The sequence below is a fragment of the Phascolarctos cinereus genome, unplaced genomic scaffold, assembly GCF_003287225.1.
Source record: "Phascolarctos cinereus isolate Bilbo 61053 unplaced genomic scaffold, phaCin_HiC Scaffold_7;HRSCAF=346, whole genome shotgun sequence".
Classification (NCBI taxonomy): domain Eukaryota; kingdom Metazoa; phylum Chordata; class Mammalia; order Diprotodontia; family Phascolarctidae; genus Phascolarctos; species Phascolarctos cinereus.
In genome coordinates, this window is record NW_027556180.1 from 142492198 (window position 1) to 142507159 (window position 14962).

The following is a 14962-nucleotide window of genomic DNA, read 5'->3' on the forward strand; positions in this document are numbered from 1 at the left end:
TTATGTGGGCTTATTTTATAGCCTGCAACTTTGCTGCTAAAGTTGTTTATTATTTCAAGTAGTTTTTTACTTGATTCTCTAGGATTCTCTAAGTATATCATCATGTCATCTGCAAAGAGTGATAGCTTTGTTTCTTCTTTGCCTATTCTAATGCCTTCAATTTCTTTTTCTTCTCTTATTGCTAAAGCTAATTTCCAGTACAATATTAACAGTGGTGATAATGGACATCCTTGTTTCACCCCAGATATTATTGGAAATGCTTCTAGCCTGTCCCCATTACATAGTATGCTGGCTGAAGATTTTAGATATATGCTATTTATTATTTTAAGGAAGACTCTATTTATACCTCTGCTATGTAGTGTTTTTAATAGGAATGGGTGTTGTATTTTATCAAAAGCTTTTTCTGCATCTATTGAGATGATCATGTGCTTTCTGTTGGTTTTGTTGTTGATATGCTCAATGATGCTGATAGTTTTCCTAATATTGAACCAACCCTGCATTCCTGGTATAAATCCTACCTGGTCATAGTGTATCATTCTTGTGATAAGTTGCTGCAATCTACTTATAGTATGTTGTTTAAAAATTTTGCATCTATATTCATTAGAGAAATTAGTCTATAATTTTCTTTCTATTTTGACTCTTCCTGGTTTAGGTATCAACACCATATTTGTATCATAAAAAGCATTTGGTAAGACTCCTTCTTCACCTATTTTCCCAAATAGTCTATATAGTATTGGAATTAATTGTTCTTTAAATGTTTGATAGAATTGCATATAAATCCATCTGGCCCTGGAGATTTTTTCCTAGGGAGTTCATCAATGGCTTGTTCAATTTCTTTTTCTGAGATGGGGTTATTTAAGTATTTTACTTCCTCTTCGGTTAATCTGGGCAATTTATATTTTTGTAAATATGTATCCATTTCACCAAGATTGTGAAATTTGTTGGCATATAGTTGGGCAAAATAATTCCTAATTATTGTTTTAATTTCCTCTTCCTTGGTGGTAGCTTCCCCTTTTCATTCTTGATACTAGTAATTTGGTTTTCTTCTTTCTTTTTTTAATTAAATTAACCAAAGGCTTTCTATTTTATTGGTTTTTTTATAAAACCAGCTCTTAGTTTTATTTATAGTTCAATAGTTTTCTTAATTTCAATTTTGTTAATTTTTCCTTTGGTTTTCAATATTTCTAATTTGGTGTTTAGTTGAGGATTTTTAATTTGTTCTTTTTCTAGTTTTTTTAGTTGTATGCCCAATTCATTAATCTCCTCTTTTTCTATTTTATTTATGTAAGCATTTAGATATATAAAACTTCCCCTAAGAACTGCTTTTGCTGCATCCCATAGGTTTTGGTATGTTGTCTCATTATTGTCATTCTCTTGAATGAAATTATTGATTGTTTCTATGATTTGTTGTTTGACCCAATCATTTTTTAGGATTAGATTATTTAGTTTCCAATTATTTTTTAGTCTATCTTTCCATGGCCCTTTATTACATATAATTTTTATTGCATCATGATCTGAAAAGGATGCATTTAATATTTCTGCCTTTCTGCATTGGATTGTGAGGTTTTTATGCCCTAGTACATGGTCAATTTTTGTGTATGTGCCATGTACTGAGAAAAGAAGTCTATTCCTTTCTATCCCCATTCAGTTTTCTCCAGAGGTCTATCATACCTAACTTTTCTAATGTTCTATTCACCTCCTTAACTTCTTTCTTGTTTATTTTGTGGTTAGACTTATCTAGTGCAGAGGGGAGGTTCAGGTCCCCCACTAGTATAGTTTTGCTGTCTATTTCTTCCTGTAACTCCCTGAACTTCTCCTGTAAGAATTTGGATGCTATACCATTTGGTGCATATATGTTTAGTAATGATATTACTTCATTGTCTATGGTGCCTTTTAGCAGGATGTAGTTTCCTTCCTTATCTCTTTTGATTAGATCTATTTTTGCTTTTGCTTTGTCTGAGATCAGGATTGCTACCCCTGCTTTTTTACTTCAGCTGGCATAATATATTCTGCTCCAGCCTTTTACCTTTACCCTGTATGTGTCACTCTTTTTCAAATGTGTTTCCTGTAAACAACATATTGTAGGATTATGGTTTTTAATCCATTCTGCAATCCGTTTCCTTTTATGGGAGAGTTCATCCCATTCACATTCACAGTTATGATTACTATCTGTGTCTTTTTCTCCATCCTTTTCCCCCCATTTATGCTTTTCTTTCTCCTTTTTCCTTTCCCCCTTCACTAGTGTTTTGCTTTTGACCACTGCCTCCTTCAGTCCCTTCCCCCTTTTATTATCCCTTTCCCTTTTCTTCCCCTTTAGTCTTACTGCTGCTTCCCTCCCTTCTTCCCCCCCCCTTTTCTTTCCCCCTCCCTTTTCTTTCTCCTTTTCCCTCCTACTGCCTATAGGGCAAGTTAGATTTCTATACCTAACTGATTATATTATGCCCTTCTTGAGCCAAATCTGATGAGAGTAAGGTTCAAACAATGCTCCCCCCTTCTTTCCCTCTGCTGTAATAGGATTTTGTGTCTTTTCCTGTAATGTAATTTACCCTTGTCTGCCTCCTCCTTTCTCAGTACATTTTCTAAGATCAGATTGATCCACTTATTTGGATCCATTTAACCCACTTAATTAGATTTTTTTTATCATTACATCAAAGTCAACTAATATCCACCCTCTTTATGTATACTCCTTTAACAAGGTGTAATAACAATACAGTTCTCAAGGGTTGCAAGTCTCATATTCCCTTGTAGGGGTTTAAACAGCCCCCCCCTCCCCACCTTCTTAACAACATATTGTATCTTCTGTCCCATTTACCTTTTTAAGTCCTTCTTGAGTCCTGTACTTGAAGATCAAATTTTTTGTTGAGCTCTGGTCTTTTTATCAGGAAAGTTTGGAAGTCTCCTATTTCGTTGAATATCCACCTCCTCCCTTGAAAAATGATGCTCATTTTTGCTGGGTAATTGATCCTTGGCTGCATTCCAAGCTCCTTTGCCTTATGGAATATCATGTTCCATGCCCTGGTCTTTTAATGTAGAAGCTGCAAGGTCCTGTGTAATCCTGACTGTGGTTCCATGATATTTAAATTCTTTCTGGCTGCTTGCAGCACCTTCTCTTTCATCTGGTAATTTTGGAATTTTGCTATTATATTCTTGGCATTGTCAATTTGGGATCTCTTTCAGGTGGTGATGGTGGATTCTTTCTATGGTTATTTTCCCTTCTGGTTCTAGGACTTCTGGGCAGTTTTCCTTTATGATTTCCTGAAAGATACTGTCCAGGCTCTTTTTTCATCATGATTTTCAGGTAGTCCAATAATTTTTAAATTGTCTCTCCTGAGTCGATTTTCCAGGTCGGTTGTTTTACTGATGAGGTATTTTACATTTTCATCTATTTTTTCATTTTTTTGTTTCTGTTTGACTGATTCTTGCTCTCTCATAGAGACATTAGTTTCCATTTGTCCAATTCTAGTTTTTAACAGATTGTTTTCTTCTGTTAGTTTTTGTACTTCCTTCTTCAACTGGCCAATTGTGTTTTTTAGGGACTTGTTTCTTCAGTGTACTCTTCTGTTAGTTTTTGTCCTTCCTTCTTCAATTGGCCAATTGTGTTTTTAGGGACTTGTTTTCTTCAGTGTATTTTTTTTCCAATTGGCCAATTGTATTTTTGAAGGACTTTCTACCTCTCTCATTTGACTATTAAAATCCTTCTTGAGCTCTTCTAAGAAGGCTTTTTGGGCTTCAGACCAGTTCATATTCCCTTTTGTTGTTGCAGATGTGGGTTTGTTGACAATGTTGTCCTCTTCAGAATTTCTGTCTTGATCTTCACTCTTCTCATAATATGAATCTATGGTATGTTTCTTTTTACTCATGGTGTTTCTTTATTCCCTGGGCTTTAAAGAGATTGAGCTCTCCTGCTGGGGAAGAGAGGGTACTGACCCAAGCTTCTTGTGTTGGAAGCCTAGGTCTTGGTCACTGGCTTTGTGTGCTGGGGCCTCTTATGTTGGCAATTGGAGGCTGTAGGTTTCTGGCAGCTTACCTGTGTTGGGCTGGAATCAGCAAGGCTGGAACTTTCAGGCAATTCTAGGTTGCCTGCTTTCCCTTTCCTTTAGCTTTCTTCAGCTCCTTTTAGATGGGTGCTGCAGGGTGTTTATCTACCTGGGGCCCCCTGCAGTGTTGTCTCCCTCATTTCTGCTAATGCACCGGGAGATTCCTTTGTGGTAGAGTGCCCAGGCACCTGGTGGCTTTCTGAGCTGGTTTCCACCGGTTCCCCCCCCCCCCCTTACTGAGGCACTCGGAGGTCCAGGTGTTGGTGTTTGCCTGCTCTACCATCTGGGCTTCAGGATTTCTTCACAATTGGAGGCTGGAGGGCTCAGAGAGCTCACCTGTAGTTGGGTTGGAATCAGCAAGGCGGTGGCTTTAGGAAGCCTTTAGCTTGTTTTCTTCACCTCCTTTCAGATGAATGCTGCAGGGTACTTATCTGCCTGGGGCCCCTTGTAATTCTGCTTCCCTTATTTTTGCTGAGGCAGTGGGAGACTGGTTTGCTGGGCTGCTGCACTGCTGCTCCCCGTCTTTCTTCTACTTCAGGTGTTCCAGGGTTTTTTTTCTGGGGTGATATTTTCTGGGTTTTCAGAGGGTGATGGGGGAGAGTGAGAGCGACTACCTTTTCACTCTGCCATCTTGGCTCCTGGAAGCCGCAGCTTGGGGTTTTTGAAAGTACTGGGCAAATTCCTAAATGTAATTTAACTTATTATTTTCTTCATTTAATTTTATATACATCTGTATGGGTCCAAGATTAGTTCATCAGTGGCCTAAATCAAATCCAAGTATATATCATAGACTAGATAATAAGCATTCTTTATCCATTTGACTTTTCCTTTTGGAATATTGGCTGAATTATTTTTACGGGTTGTGGGGATCTCATTTGAAGAGGCTCTGTAGAATAATGGGACTGTGCAATTAACATGTCAGATTGGAAGTATACTATTTTATATGAACAGAATTGTCCTTGCTGCCCATCCCACACATTTATTCTAAAGCTTCAATATAACTCAGTGGTAGAAAAATACCTGACTTTTTTAGAAGATTTTTAGCCTTTCCCCCCCCTAGAGTTTGCTGAGACAAAAACTGAGTACCCTAATCTTTTTAAATAATCTTAATTCAAAACCATTACCTGACATATCACTTGAATCAATAAATTTTCTGAATCAAAGATGTTTTGGTTTTTAAATTCATATTGTAGGGTAAAAACAGAGGAACACAAATGATCAAATTGTTTTGTACTCCCCCTTCTTCCATAACAAATTTTTCTTAAATCATTACAGGAGTGTTCAATGTCACTTCACATATTTCAAAACATAGAGTTGGTTTATAGTACTTACTTGACCTCCTTTTCTGTTGGGTAGTCTTTATACTGTTGTGTTAAATGTTGATCAAATACTTTCTAGGGAGTGGCCCTAAAGACTTATGTCTAGGTGCTTGATATCAATTATTTCACCCAAATAATATTTTTAGTGGTCTTGCATGTTTCATTTTTAGAAGTGGTAAGAAAGAATCTGGAAATGTGTCCTATCCTTTGATGCCATAGTTTCACAATCCAAAATTGCTTTGCTGTCTAAAATGTGGATAGAAAGATATTACAAAAATTTAGAATGATAAAATTTTCAATTCATTTTTAGAAGAGTTTCTGGCCAGGTTAGGCTGTGAGTTTTGCTCTAACATCTCTGGAGTAGAGGTTTAAGTCAAGAACAGTGGGGAAAACTATGCAGTGAAAATGTTGATATAGCCAATTTGTGATAATGGCATATAAAAACCAGGCATGTTTTTGATGACATGGAGAAGACTCAGGATGATAGAAGACATGGCTAGCTATTCTGTTACCCTTGGTGCATGTCAAGACCATCTTGTCACTGTGGGAACTGTACAGATCATTAACTCCTAAAAAGCCACTGTCTTAAAAACATCAGGTGGCTCCATGAGTATACTAATGTTCTATCTCTAGCAGAACTGGTAATGATGGTGCCTCAAAGACTAATAAAGATACTCTACATTCCCAAGAGAGTGCTTTTGGCTTCATGCCAACCATGGAATTAGAGAGACTATATGCTTTAGATTGAGCATTCATCCTTTATGATGAGTAAATGTTCAGTATTTGGGTATTTGGAGTTCATGTTGCTTTCCCACATTGAAGAATATGAGGTGAGCCTTCCTTTCCATGCTTTTGCCACTTCCATCCTCTCTATCTTTTTAGTGGGATCCATTTTGGAGCTGTGACCATCTGTTGGAGGGAAGATGGCATTTACCTTATTAAAAAGTCTTTGTCTTGGAATACCTCACCTTTATTTCATCACAGTGTGGTTACTTGGAACATGGGGAAGGTATTTAAAGGAAGAGAAAGAGGGCATAAGTGTGGCAGGTTGTTCTGATATTGGATGGCAGAAATTAATTTATGATCTTGTATGAATGAGGGGAAAGAATATAAAAGAAACCTATAAAAGTATTAGTCATGGTTCTGTAGACTTCCACTTGGTTAAATTACCACACTGCTTACCAGAGTGGTCAAATGTGAATGAGAGGAGGGTGCTTCAACATTCTTGTTCTCTGTTTCTGAAAGCTGTAAGAATATCCTGGGTTACCTAGCAGGCAAGCATCCTCTGGAACAGCCAATTCTGGTTACTGTCTTTTTTCCCCTTCTTTTTAAAATGTTGCTTCCATGATTTGTTGTGGTCGGTGGTGAATATGATTACTTTTAATGACTAACCTTTGTCAAGTTTTTGTATTGTGATTGACATTGGGCAATGTCCTTTACAGACGGTGATGAAATAGCCCTTAAATGGAAAACAACTAGTTCTGGCTTCTGAACTCCTCAGTTTAAGTTGATTGACTACTTGAAATTCAAACAAATAACTTCAGTGTTTCATATATGTATATATCAGATAATTAATTTCAGAATACAAATAGAAAGTTTTTTATTTAAAATATAAAAATGTGAAAATGGTTATTAATCACAAGAATTTCTTTTAATACTAGATGTACAGCAGTGAAGAACATTAGGAATGAATGTGTTTGTGAATGCTATTCAGCCTTTTTCTTGAAAAAGTCCAAGCACAATTTACGACAGATTTAATTATTGCATCTTATTCTTTGTAGTTTTTTTATGCTTTAGACTCTTTGGTTTGTATTTTCAAAGGTATGAGAGCATTCATTTGCATTAAGAAAGCAGTATGTATCTATTCTCTCTGGGATTATGACCATTTTTTGGGGGGAGGGGGCATGGTCTTGAGAGAGGACCTTTTTTCCCCTCAATATTGTTTTTTTTCCGATTACATGTAAAAATAATTTTCAACATTCATTCTTGTGAAATTTTGAGTTCCAAATTTTTCCCTCCCTCCTTCTCCTACCCACCTCCTGAAGATAGCAAGCAATCTGATATAAAATATACATGTACAATCATGTTAAACATATTTCCACATTACTCATGTTGTGAAAGAAGAATCAGAACAAAAAGGAAAAGCCATGAGAAAGAAAAATCAAAAGATAAAAAAAGTATAAATACTATGCTTTGATCTTCATTCAGACTCCATACTCCTTTCTCTGGATGTAGTTAGTATCTTCCATCACGAGTCTTTTGGAATTGTCTTGAATCATTGCATTGCTGAGAAGAGCTAAGTCTATCATAGTTAATCATCACAGTGTTGCTGTTGCTGTATACAATGTTTTCCTGACTCTTCTTACTTCACCCAGCATTAGTTCATATAAGTCTTTCTGAGTTTTTCTGATATCTGCCTGCTTATCATTTCTTATAGAACAATAGCATTCCATTACATTCATATACCATAACTTGTTAAGCTATTCCCCAGTTGATGGGCAATTTCTAACTCTTTGCCACCACAAGAAAGCTGCTAAAAATATTTTTGTACAGGTGGATTCTTTCGCCTTTTTTATGATCTCTTTGGGATACAGACCTAGTAGTGGTATTGCTGGATCAAAGGGTGTGCATAGTTTGATTGCCCTTTGGGCATAGCTCCAAATTGCTCTCCAGAATGGTTGGATCAGTTCACAACTCCACCAACAATGCATTAGTGTTCCAATTTTCCCACATCTTCTCCAACATTTATCATTTCACTTTTCTGTCATATTAGCCAGTCTGATAGGAGTGAGGTGGTACCTCAGAGTCATTTAAATTTTCATTTTGAGAGAGCAGTTTTAATAGAATGGAAAGGTCAATTGTTAGAGAGGGATTGAGGAGCAAATGGGGGTGAATAAGGAAATAGAAGAAAAAAAGATATCGGAGAAAGATATAATGATAGTTGGAGGGAATGAGAAAACAAAAGTTTGATTTTTTTTTAAGGCTAGAGGAGAAATGAACATTTTTGTAGGTAGTGGAGAAGGAAGAGGAAGGGAGAGATTTAATGTGAGGGAAAATGATTGAGGGGTAGATTCAACAGACCAGGAGATCAGTTCAAGGGGATGAGGAGAAAGGTTAACCTTGGCAAGGAAGAAGGCTATCTTATTTTCTGAGATTAGAGCATTTGAGAGTTCAGTGGGTAAATGTCAAGAGGAGTTGTGAGGTACAGAGGAGAGAAGGTGAATGTGCTCATCACAGATGGCTTAAACTGCGTAATAAAATTGGAAGTAAGATCATTTGTTTAACAGAAGGGCTGGAGTCTTAAGAAAAGAGGATAAGTTTTGGAACTATCCCTGTGAAGTATATGGTAAATCATCAATCAGAGAAGATTTTAAGGATTTTTTTGCATTTCTGAGGGATCTGTCAAGGTTAAATAATATGAATTTGTACTCAAACCAGCTTGTATGATGTGATTTACTCTAGCAATATTCAGATGACAGGGGTAGCAATATAGAAGATGGATGAGAGGAGGGTGGGGAGAAGATAATAAACTGGGTGTAAGAATTAGAAGAATATGAATAATGGAAGGACAAAGGGGCAAGTGATTGAGGGGTGGAGGACAGTGCCTTGTTTAACTGGATAACCATAGGATCCAGATTATGAAGAAAGGAGAGTCTAGAACAAGGGTAAGGACCTTAGAGAACAGGATGAAGGACAAGGACCAGATGTTGCAGTGAGGACAAGAAAAGGTTTAAAAGAGAGGAGAATGTTAGAGTTCTATATTGGAAGTGGAGGCATTTGGTGATGCTAAGACCTAAAGTTTGAACTGTGTGTGTGACTTAGGTAGAATAGAAATAGTGCATGAGCTAAGACTGATGTTCTAGAAGATCAGGGAGTTGGAAGGATTATGTGAGAACAGTTAGTGTGAGTTAGTATGAACTATAGAAGTCGTCAAAGATGATCTGAGCTTAGGTCTTCTGACCCCAAAACCATCACTCAGTCTGCTGGATCACTTAGCTGCCATGGTCTCTGGAAGTTGGGGATATATGTGTGTGTAGAGGTAGAGATAAAGGGATAGGCTTTAATATACTTGGCAAGAAGTTGCAGTTTCAGGGCAGGTGGCAAAATGCCACCTGGGTTGGCCCTGGTTGCCTAGTGGATGGTTTACTGCAGTGTTATAAAGTCATTGCTTTTTTTTTCTCACAGTATTTGCTAATGATATCCTCTAATAATTCTGATGATAAAATGTTTGCCATGTTCCAGGTCCCGATCTTCAGGTTTGCACATCCAAAAATCCCACTTGCTGTACTAAAAAGATGGAGGAGAGATATCAAATTGCAGCCCGGCAGGATATACAGCAGGTCCTTCAGACTTCGAGTTCTACATTAAAATTCCTAATATCTCGCAATGCAGCTGCTTTTCAAGGCAAGTATATCCTAAAAATTTGGAGCTTAATCTAAACTTATAACTTTTGGACATAGAAAGAGTCTGGGGAATACTCTTAAAGTATATGCTAATAACCCCCTAGACTTGAGTAATAAATTGGCAATTATGTTCATGGTAAGATTTTTGTCCATCTTTGGTTTGGAATTTGTGTACTTGCTGAGTGTGATATGGCTTGAATTAGGTTGGGCTTAAGTGACCTGATCTAGAATCCAGTGATTTAAGCTATCCTGGGAAATATTTCAGCTCTTGGGCTACCCCAGGTTATCTGATTTTTTCCCCCTCTGACCTACAGAAACTTTCTTAAAAGTATCTAACTACCCAGTGTATACAGAAACAAAGTCTTCTTCCCAGAAACCCTCTTGAATTCTGTGACCAGTCCACAACAATGCTTGGTCTCACAGGGCAACATTAGATTAGATATAGGTTATAAATCTTCAGGGCTGAGGAACATTGCAGATTCACATTTGTGTTTTCCACAGCATCTAATACTCGATCTTGTACACAGTATGTGTTCAATAAGCATATTGCATGAATGAATGATTTAAAGTTTGACTTATTGCAGGCTTGCATCCCTGGGGTGTTGTGCTTATGCAGCCATTGCTAACAGAACAGTAATTTTTCTTTTAGTATTTACTAGAAGGAAGCTGTCAAACCATGCCTTTACCTCGGGAGTGCTATGATAATATTTCATCATCGGAGCCAATATTTTTGGCTTAGTGATTACATGTTTAAAAATGCAACTAGACAAAATATTTGCCTAATGTTTTTGCCTTATTCTGATGTTATTTTCAAATAAAAGAGTATTAGAATGTCTGCATAATAATGTTCTAGGATATGTGAATATTTGATGATTGCCACTGATGGGAGATAGATTGAATGCTTTGGGATTAAGCTTAAAGGCAGAACGCCTACCATTGCTATTTTCTTTATTTTACTCCCTTGGTTCTAATGATATATTAAAATACAAAAATTAATGTGTTATAAAATTGTATGGCAGAGTAAAAGAGATAATGTTTCTTATTTCAGTAATCTCTCCTATAAAATTTCACATTACTGCAATAAAAATAATTGACTAATTTATTTTTGTTTTTATAAAACATTAGTTATTCTGTGGACCCCAGGCATGTAAATATCTAGATTGTACAGCACTTCATATAAAATTATTGCATTGGTTTAATGCATAATGAGCACCAACAATATTTTTTGAATGAGCATGTTAATGTTAATAAGTTTAAATAATTTGTGTTTTGTTTATATCTATGACTAATTCACAAAGCTGATTAAAGTTTTAGCTTTAAAATAGACATGTTTCATAAAAATGAGTAGTGTAATTTTAGAATAATGTTGAAGTTGAAAGAAAATGAAGTTAGTGATAAATTACTAAGTATAATATGGAAATCTTTTGAAATGTCAAATTTTTAGATGACTTTTTTTTAGGTGGGGTTAAGTGTCACACAACTACTCACACAGCTAGTGAGTGTTATGTGTCTGAGGTCAGGTTTGGACTCAGGTCCTCCTAACTCCAGGGCTGGTACTCTGTCCACTGCACCACCTAGCTGCCCTGGAAATGTCAAACTTTTAAAATGTTATAAATTTAGTGAGGTTTTTTTGAAAGTCTGAGTAGTATTATATCTATCATTGACTTTTATTGTAAACTGTTGGGTAAAAGACATTTTTAAATAGGTCATTAACCAAGGATTGTGATTTGTACTAGAGGTATTAGATATTCTGTGATAAAGATGCATTTTAAAGTATTTCAAAGAAATGCTGTTACTGATCATTTTACTTATAGAACAGCGTCATCTTGACAACATATCATAAATGAAGAAGTTCACGTGGGGTCACTTGTGTGAACTGGATGGAACTGGCTAGAGACAAGGGAGTCAGGAATCAAACAGAAGTTTGATTTCAAAGTGAAGAAAATGGCTTGTAAGCAAGGACACATATTCTGGAGCCCTGCCCCTAGTGGGAGAGTAAGAGCTTTAGTGTAGGCAAATCTCAATACTTGCACCTATGGCTATGAAGTAAGTTATAGACCTGATAATGAGGGGTAACAGCAACAATGAGACAAGTTTGATTTATAGAAGGACTTCATGGCTAGAATGTGGGTACTTTTCTGAGCTTGTTTAGTGCTTGTCTGATCTCAGATGTCACCTGGTGCTGGTCAAAGCAATAGGGTAATTATGTGATTTTTGCGAGAGGGTGAGATCATCCAGAGGGTGAGCACAAAGGATTGTTGTTATGCCAAGCTCAGGGCACAGCTTGCTTGCTGGACCTTATCTGTGGAAAACAACATGTCTCTTAACACCTTTTTTTAAATAGTTTGGTTAGGCAACGGGATTAAATGACTTGCCCAGGGTCACACAGCTAGTGAGTGTCAAGTGTTTGGTCTGAGGCTGGATTTGAACTCAGGTCCTCCTGAATCCAGGGCTGGTGCTGTATCCCCTGCTCCTCTTAACGTTTTGACACTTGAAATTGTGAGCTGTTAGAGCCATGGAGAACAGTCACCTTAAGGGCTTTGTAAGAGGAGAACAAACCTGTGAAGGAGCTGTGAATATAGTGTGAGAATATGGTGTTTTAACATATAAGAATACAATGCCAAGGAATGACAACAGTTTCCAAAAGAGGGAGTGGTCAATAATTTTAAAGACTGTAGAAAGATCAAGAAGGAAAATGATTTAAACACACACACACACACACACACACACACACACTACTGGATTGGATTGGGTTAGGGAAGTGGTGACCTTTGAGAAAACAGTTTTATTAAAATTATTAAAATTAAAATTTATTAAAATTAAAACTATGTCATATATCCTTCACTATAATCTTGTCAGGCAAGCGCTATTATTATCCCCACTTTACTGATGAAAAAACTGAGGCTAAAAGCAGTTAAATGACTTGTTCAGGGTCACCCCTCTTTGTGTGTGTGTATGTATGTATATATATACATATATATATGTATGAGGCATGATTTGAATCTAGATCTTTCTCACCAATATTACTAATACTTCCATTATCTTCCAGGTGTGCATTTCCTGGAGTCATAGTCTAGTACTAACATGCATATGTACAATCCATATTTCCATCTTTGACATCTATATCTATGAATAGAATATGTACATGTGAATATACACACATGTACTCATGCATGTGTGGTATATAACTTCCCCATGACTAACTTTACTTATACAGAGTGTCCCTAAAGTCTTAGTGTAGTTTTAAGTTATTAAAGCTTATATAGTCACTAAGACATTTGGGGGATTCATATAAAAGTATTGTGAATGTATGTAGATTAATTAGAACACAATTCATATGGTTTTGTTGAAGGATTTTTTTTTTTTACATTATACTGAGAAAATTTTGGGAAAATACTTTTAGTATATCATTTCAGTTTCCTTGGGAAAGGGAAAAGTGTCCTACTATTATTCCTATTTTATATATAAGGAAACTTAGGCCAGCAAAGGTTAAGTGATTTGTTTGGGATCACACAATGAGTAAGTATCTGAGGCTGGATTTAAACTGGGGCTTCCTGACTCCAGGTCCAGCCCTTTCCACTCTCCACCACCACTGCCAAGTAGTAAATACAGTGCTAACCTTCACATTAGACATGGGTTCAAAATTGTTTCTGACATTTATTGATGGGATGACCATGGGCAAATCAAGATTCTCTCTAAAATTATGAATTATAGAAGAGCTTGCTACTTTGAATTGGTAGAAGAAGTTCCTCTCACCAGCTGAATTACATATCTAGATCAAAAATCATCACCAATAGAATTATATATTGAAACTAAGAAATCATTAACATTTATGTAACATTTTAAAGTTCAAATACTTGGGATGGAGCACGGGCCAGGACCCAGCTTAACTCTCCCAAAATTCCTCCCTCCCCCTCAAACAACTTTAAAATAACACCTCAAATCAAATTTTGGAGTGGCAGAGCCAACAAAAGATCAGAGTGAGTCATTTTTCCATTCAAAGACAACTTAGGAGGTCCACAGGAGAGGTCTGTAACATCATGTGTGTGTGGGGGGGAGTGAATGCCTGGAGCGGGGCAAGAGCAAAAGTGGTGGGCCATGGAGGTGACAGCAGCAATCGCAGCATGAGCAGCTTTGGGAGCTCTCAGCCCTGAGATGGTAAGGGGGTCAGACAACTAGTCAGAGATTACAGGGGACCCTTTGCTGGCAGTGGGTGTGGTTTGTGCTTATTGGTGACTCTATTACTCATAAGCACAGTTCTGGGGCACAGTTCCAGGATGGAGACAGGAATGCTTGTGATTGGTCACAAGGAAGTAGAGGACCTGATTACAGTTCAAGAGGGATTACAGGGCTGAGAGGAACATTAGCACTTGTAGCTGCAAGGGAGCAGGGCCCCTTTCTGATTAAAGACCAGAGCACAGACAAGGAGAGCAGTAACCACACCTCTCCCAGAATAACATCACCTTAGAAGCACTGAAAACTTGTAGACCCCTAGAACTAGCTTTGAAAACAGCAGATCAAAAAAGTCTGAAGCTTAGCACAGTGCCTCCCCACCCACACGTGAGCCACAGCCCAACTTTAACATAAAGTTCAAAGTCAAGAAATAGGTTGGGAAAATAAGTAGACAACAATAACAAAAAAAAAGAACTTGACCAGAAAAATCTACTTTGGTAGCAGGTAAGACCAAGACATAAACTTAGAAGAAGACAACAATAGGAAAACAACTACAAACAAAGCCTCACAAACAAATGCTAATTGGACCCAAGGCCATCAAGACTTCCTGAAAGAGATAAAGAAAGATATGAGTGGTAGAGGAAAAATTGGGAAAAGAAATGAGAGTGATACAAGAAAATTATGAAAAGAGAATTAGCTTGGTAAAAGAAATAAAAATTCACTAAAAGAAAAGAATTCCTTTAAAAGCAAAACAGGCCAAATAGAAAAGGAAGTATAAAAATTCACTGAAAAAATTCCTTAAAGGAAGAATTGACTAAATGCAAAAAGAGGTACAAATGCTCACTGAAGAAAATAATTCCTTAAAAATTTGAATTGAACAAGTGTAAGTTAATGACTCCATGAGACTTCAAGAAACAGTAAAACAAAGTCAAAAGAATAAAAAACTACCTATCCCAGATTCTCTGTTCAGTCATTTTTGATCATGCCGTTTCCCGATCTTTAATCACCCTTACATATAACTGATTAGCTC

General features: G+C 36.9%; 1 protein-coding gene across 1 annotated transcript in view; it reads left to right on the top strand.

Annotated features, from left to right (window-relative positions):
* Positions 1 to 9795, top strand: part of LOC144454754 (glypican-5-like) — a 71530-nt gene extending 61735 nt beyond the window's left edge. Inside the window, exon 2 of the mRNA XM_078147250.1 lies at positions 9599 to 9795. Within this exon, the coding sequence (XP_078003376.1) occupies positions 9599 to 9795 (197 nt within the window). The remainder of the gene's footprint in view (positions 1 to 9598) is intronic.
* The last annotated feature ends 5167 nt before the right edge of the window (positions 9796 to 14962 follow it).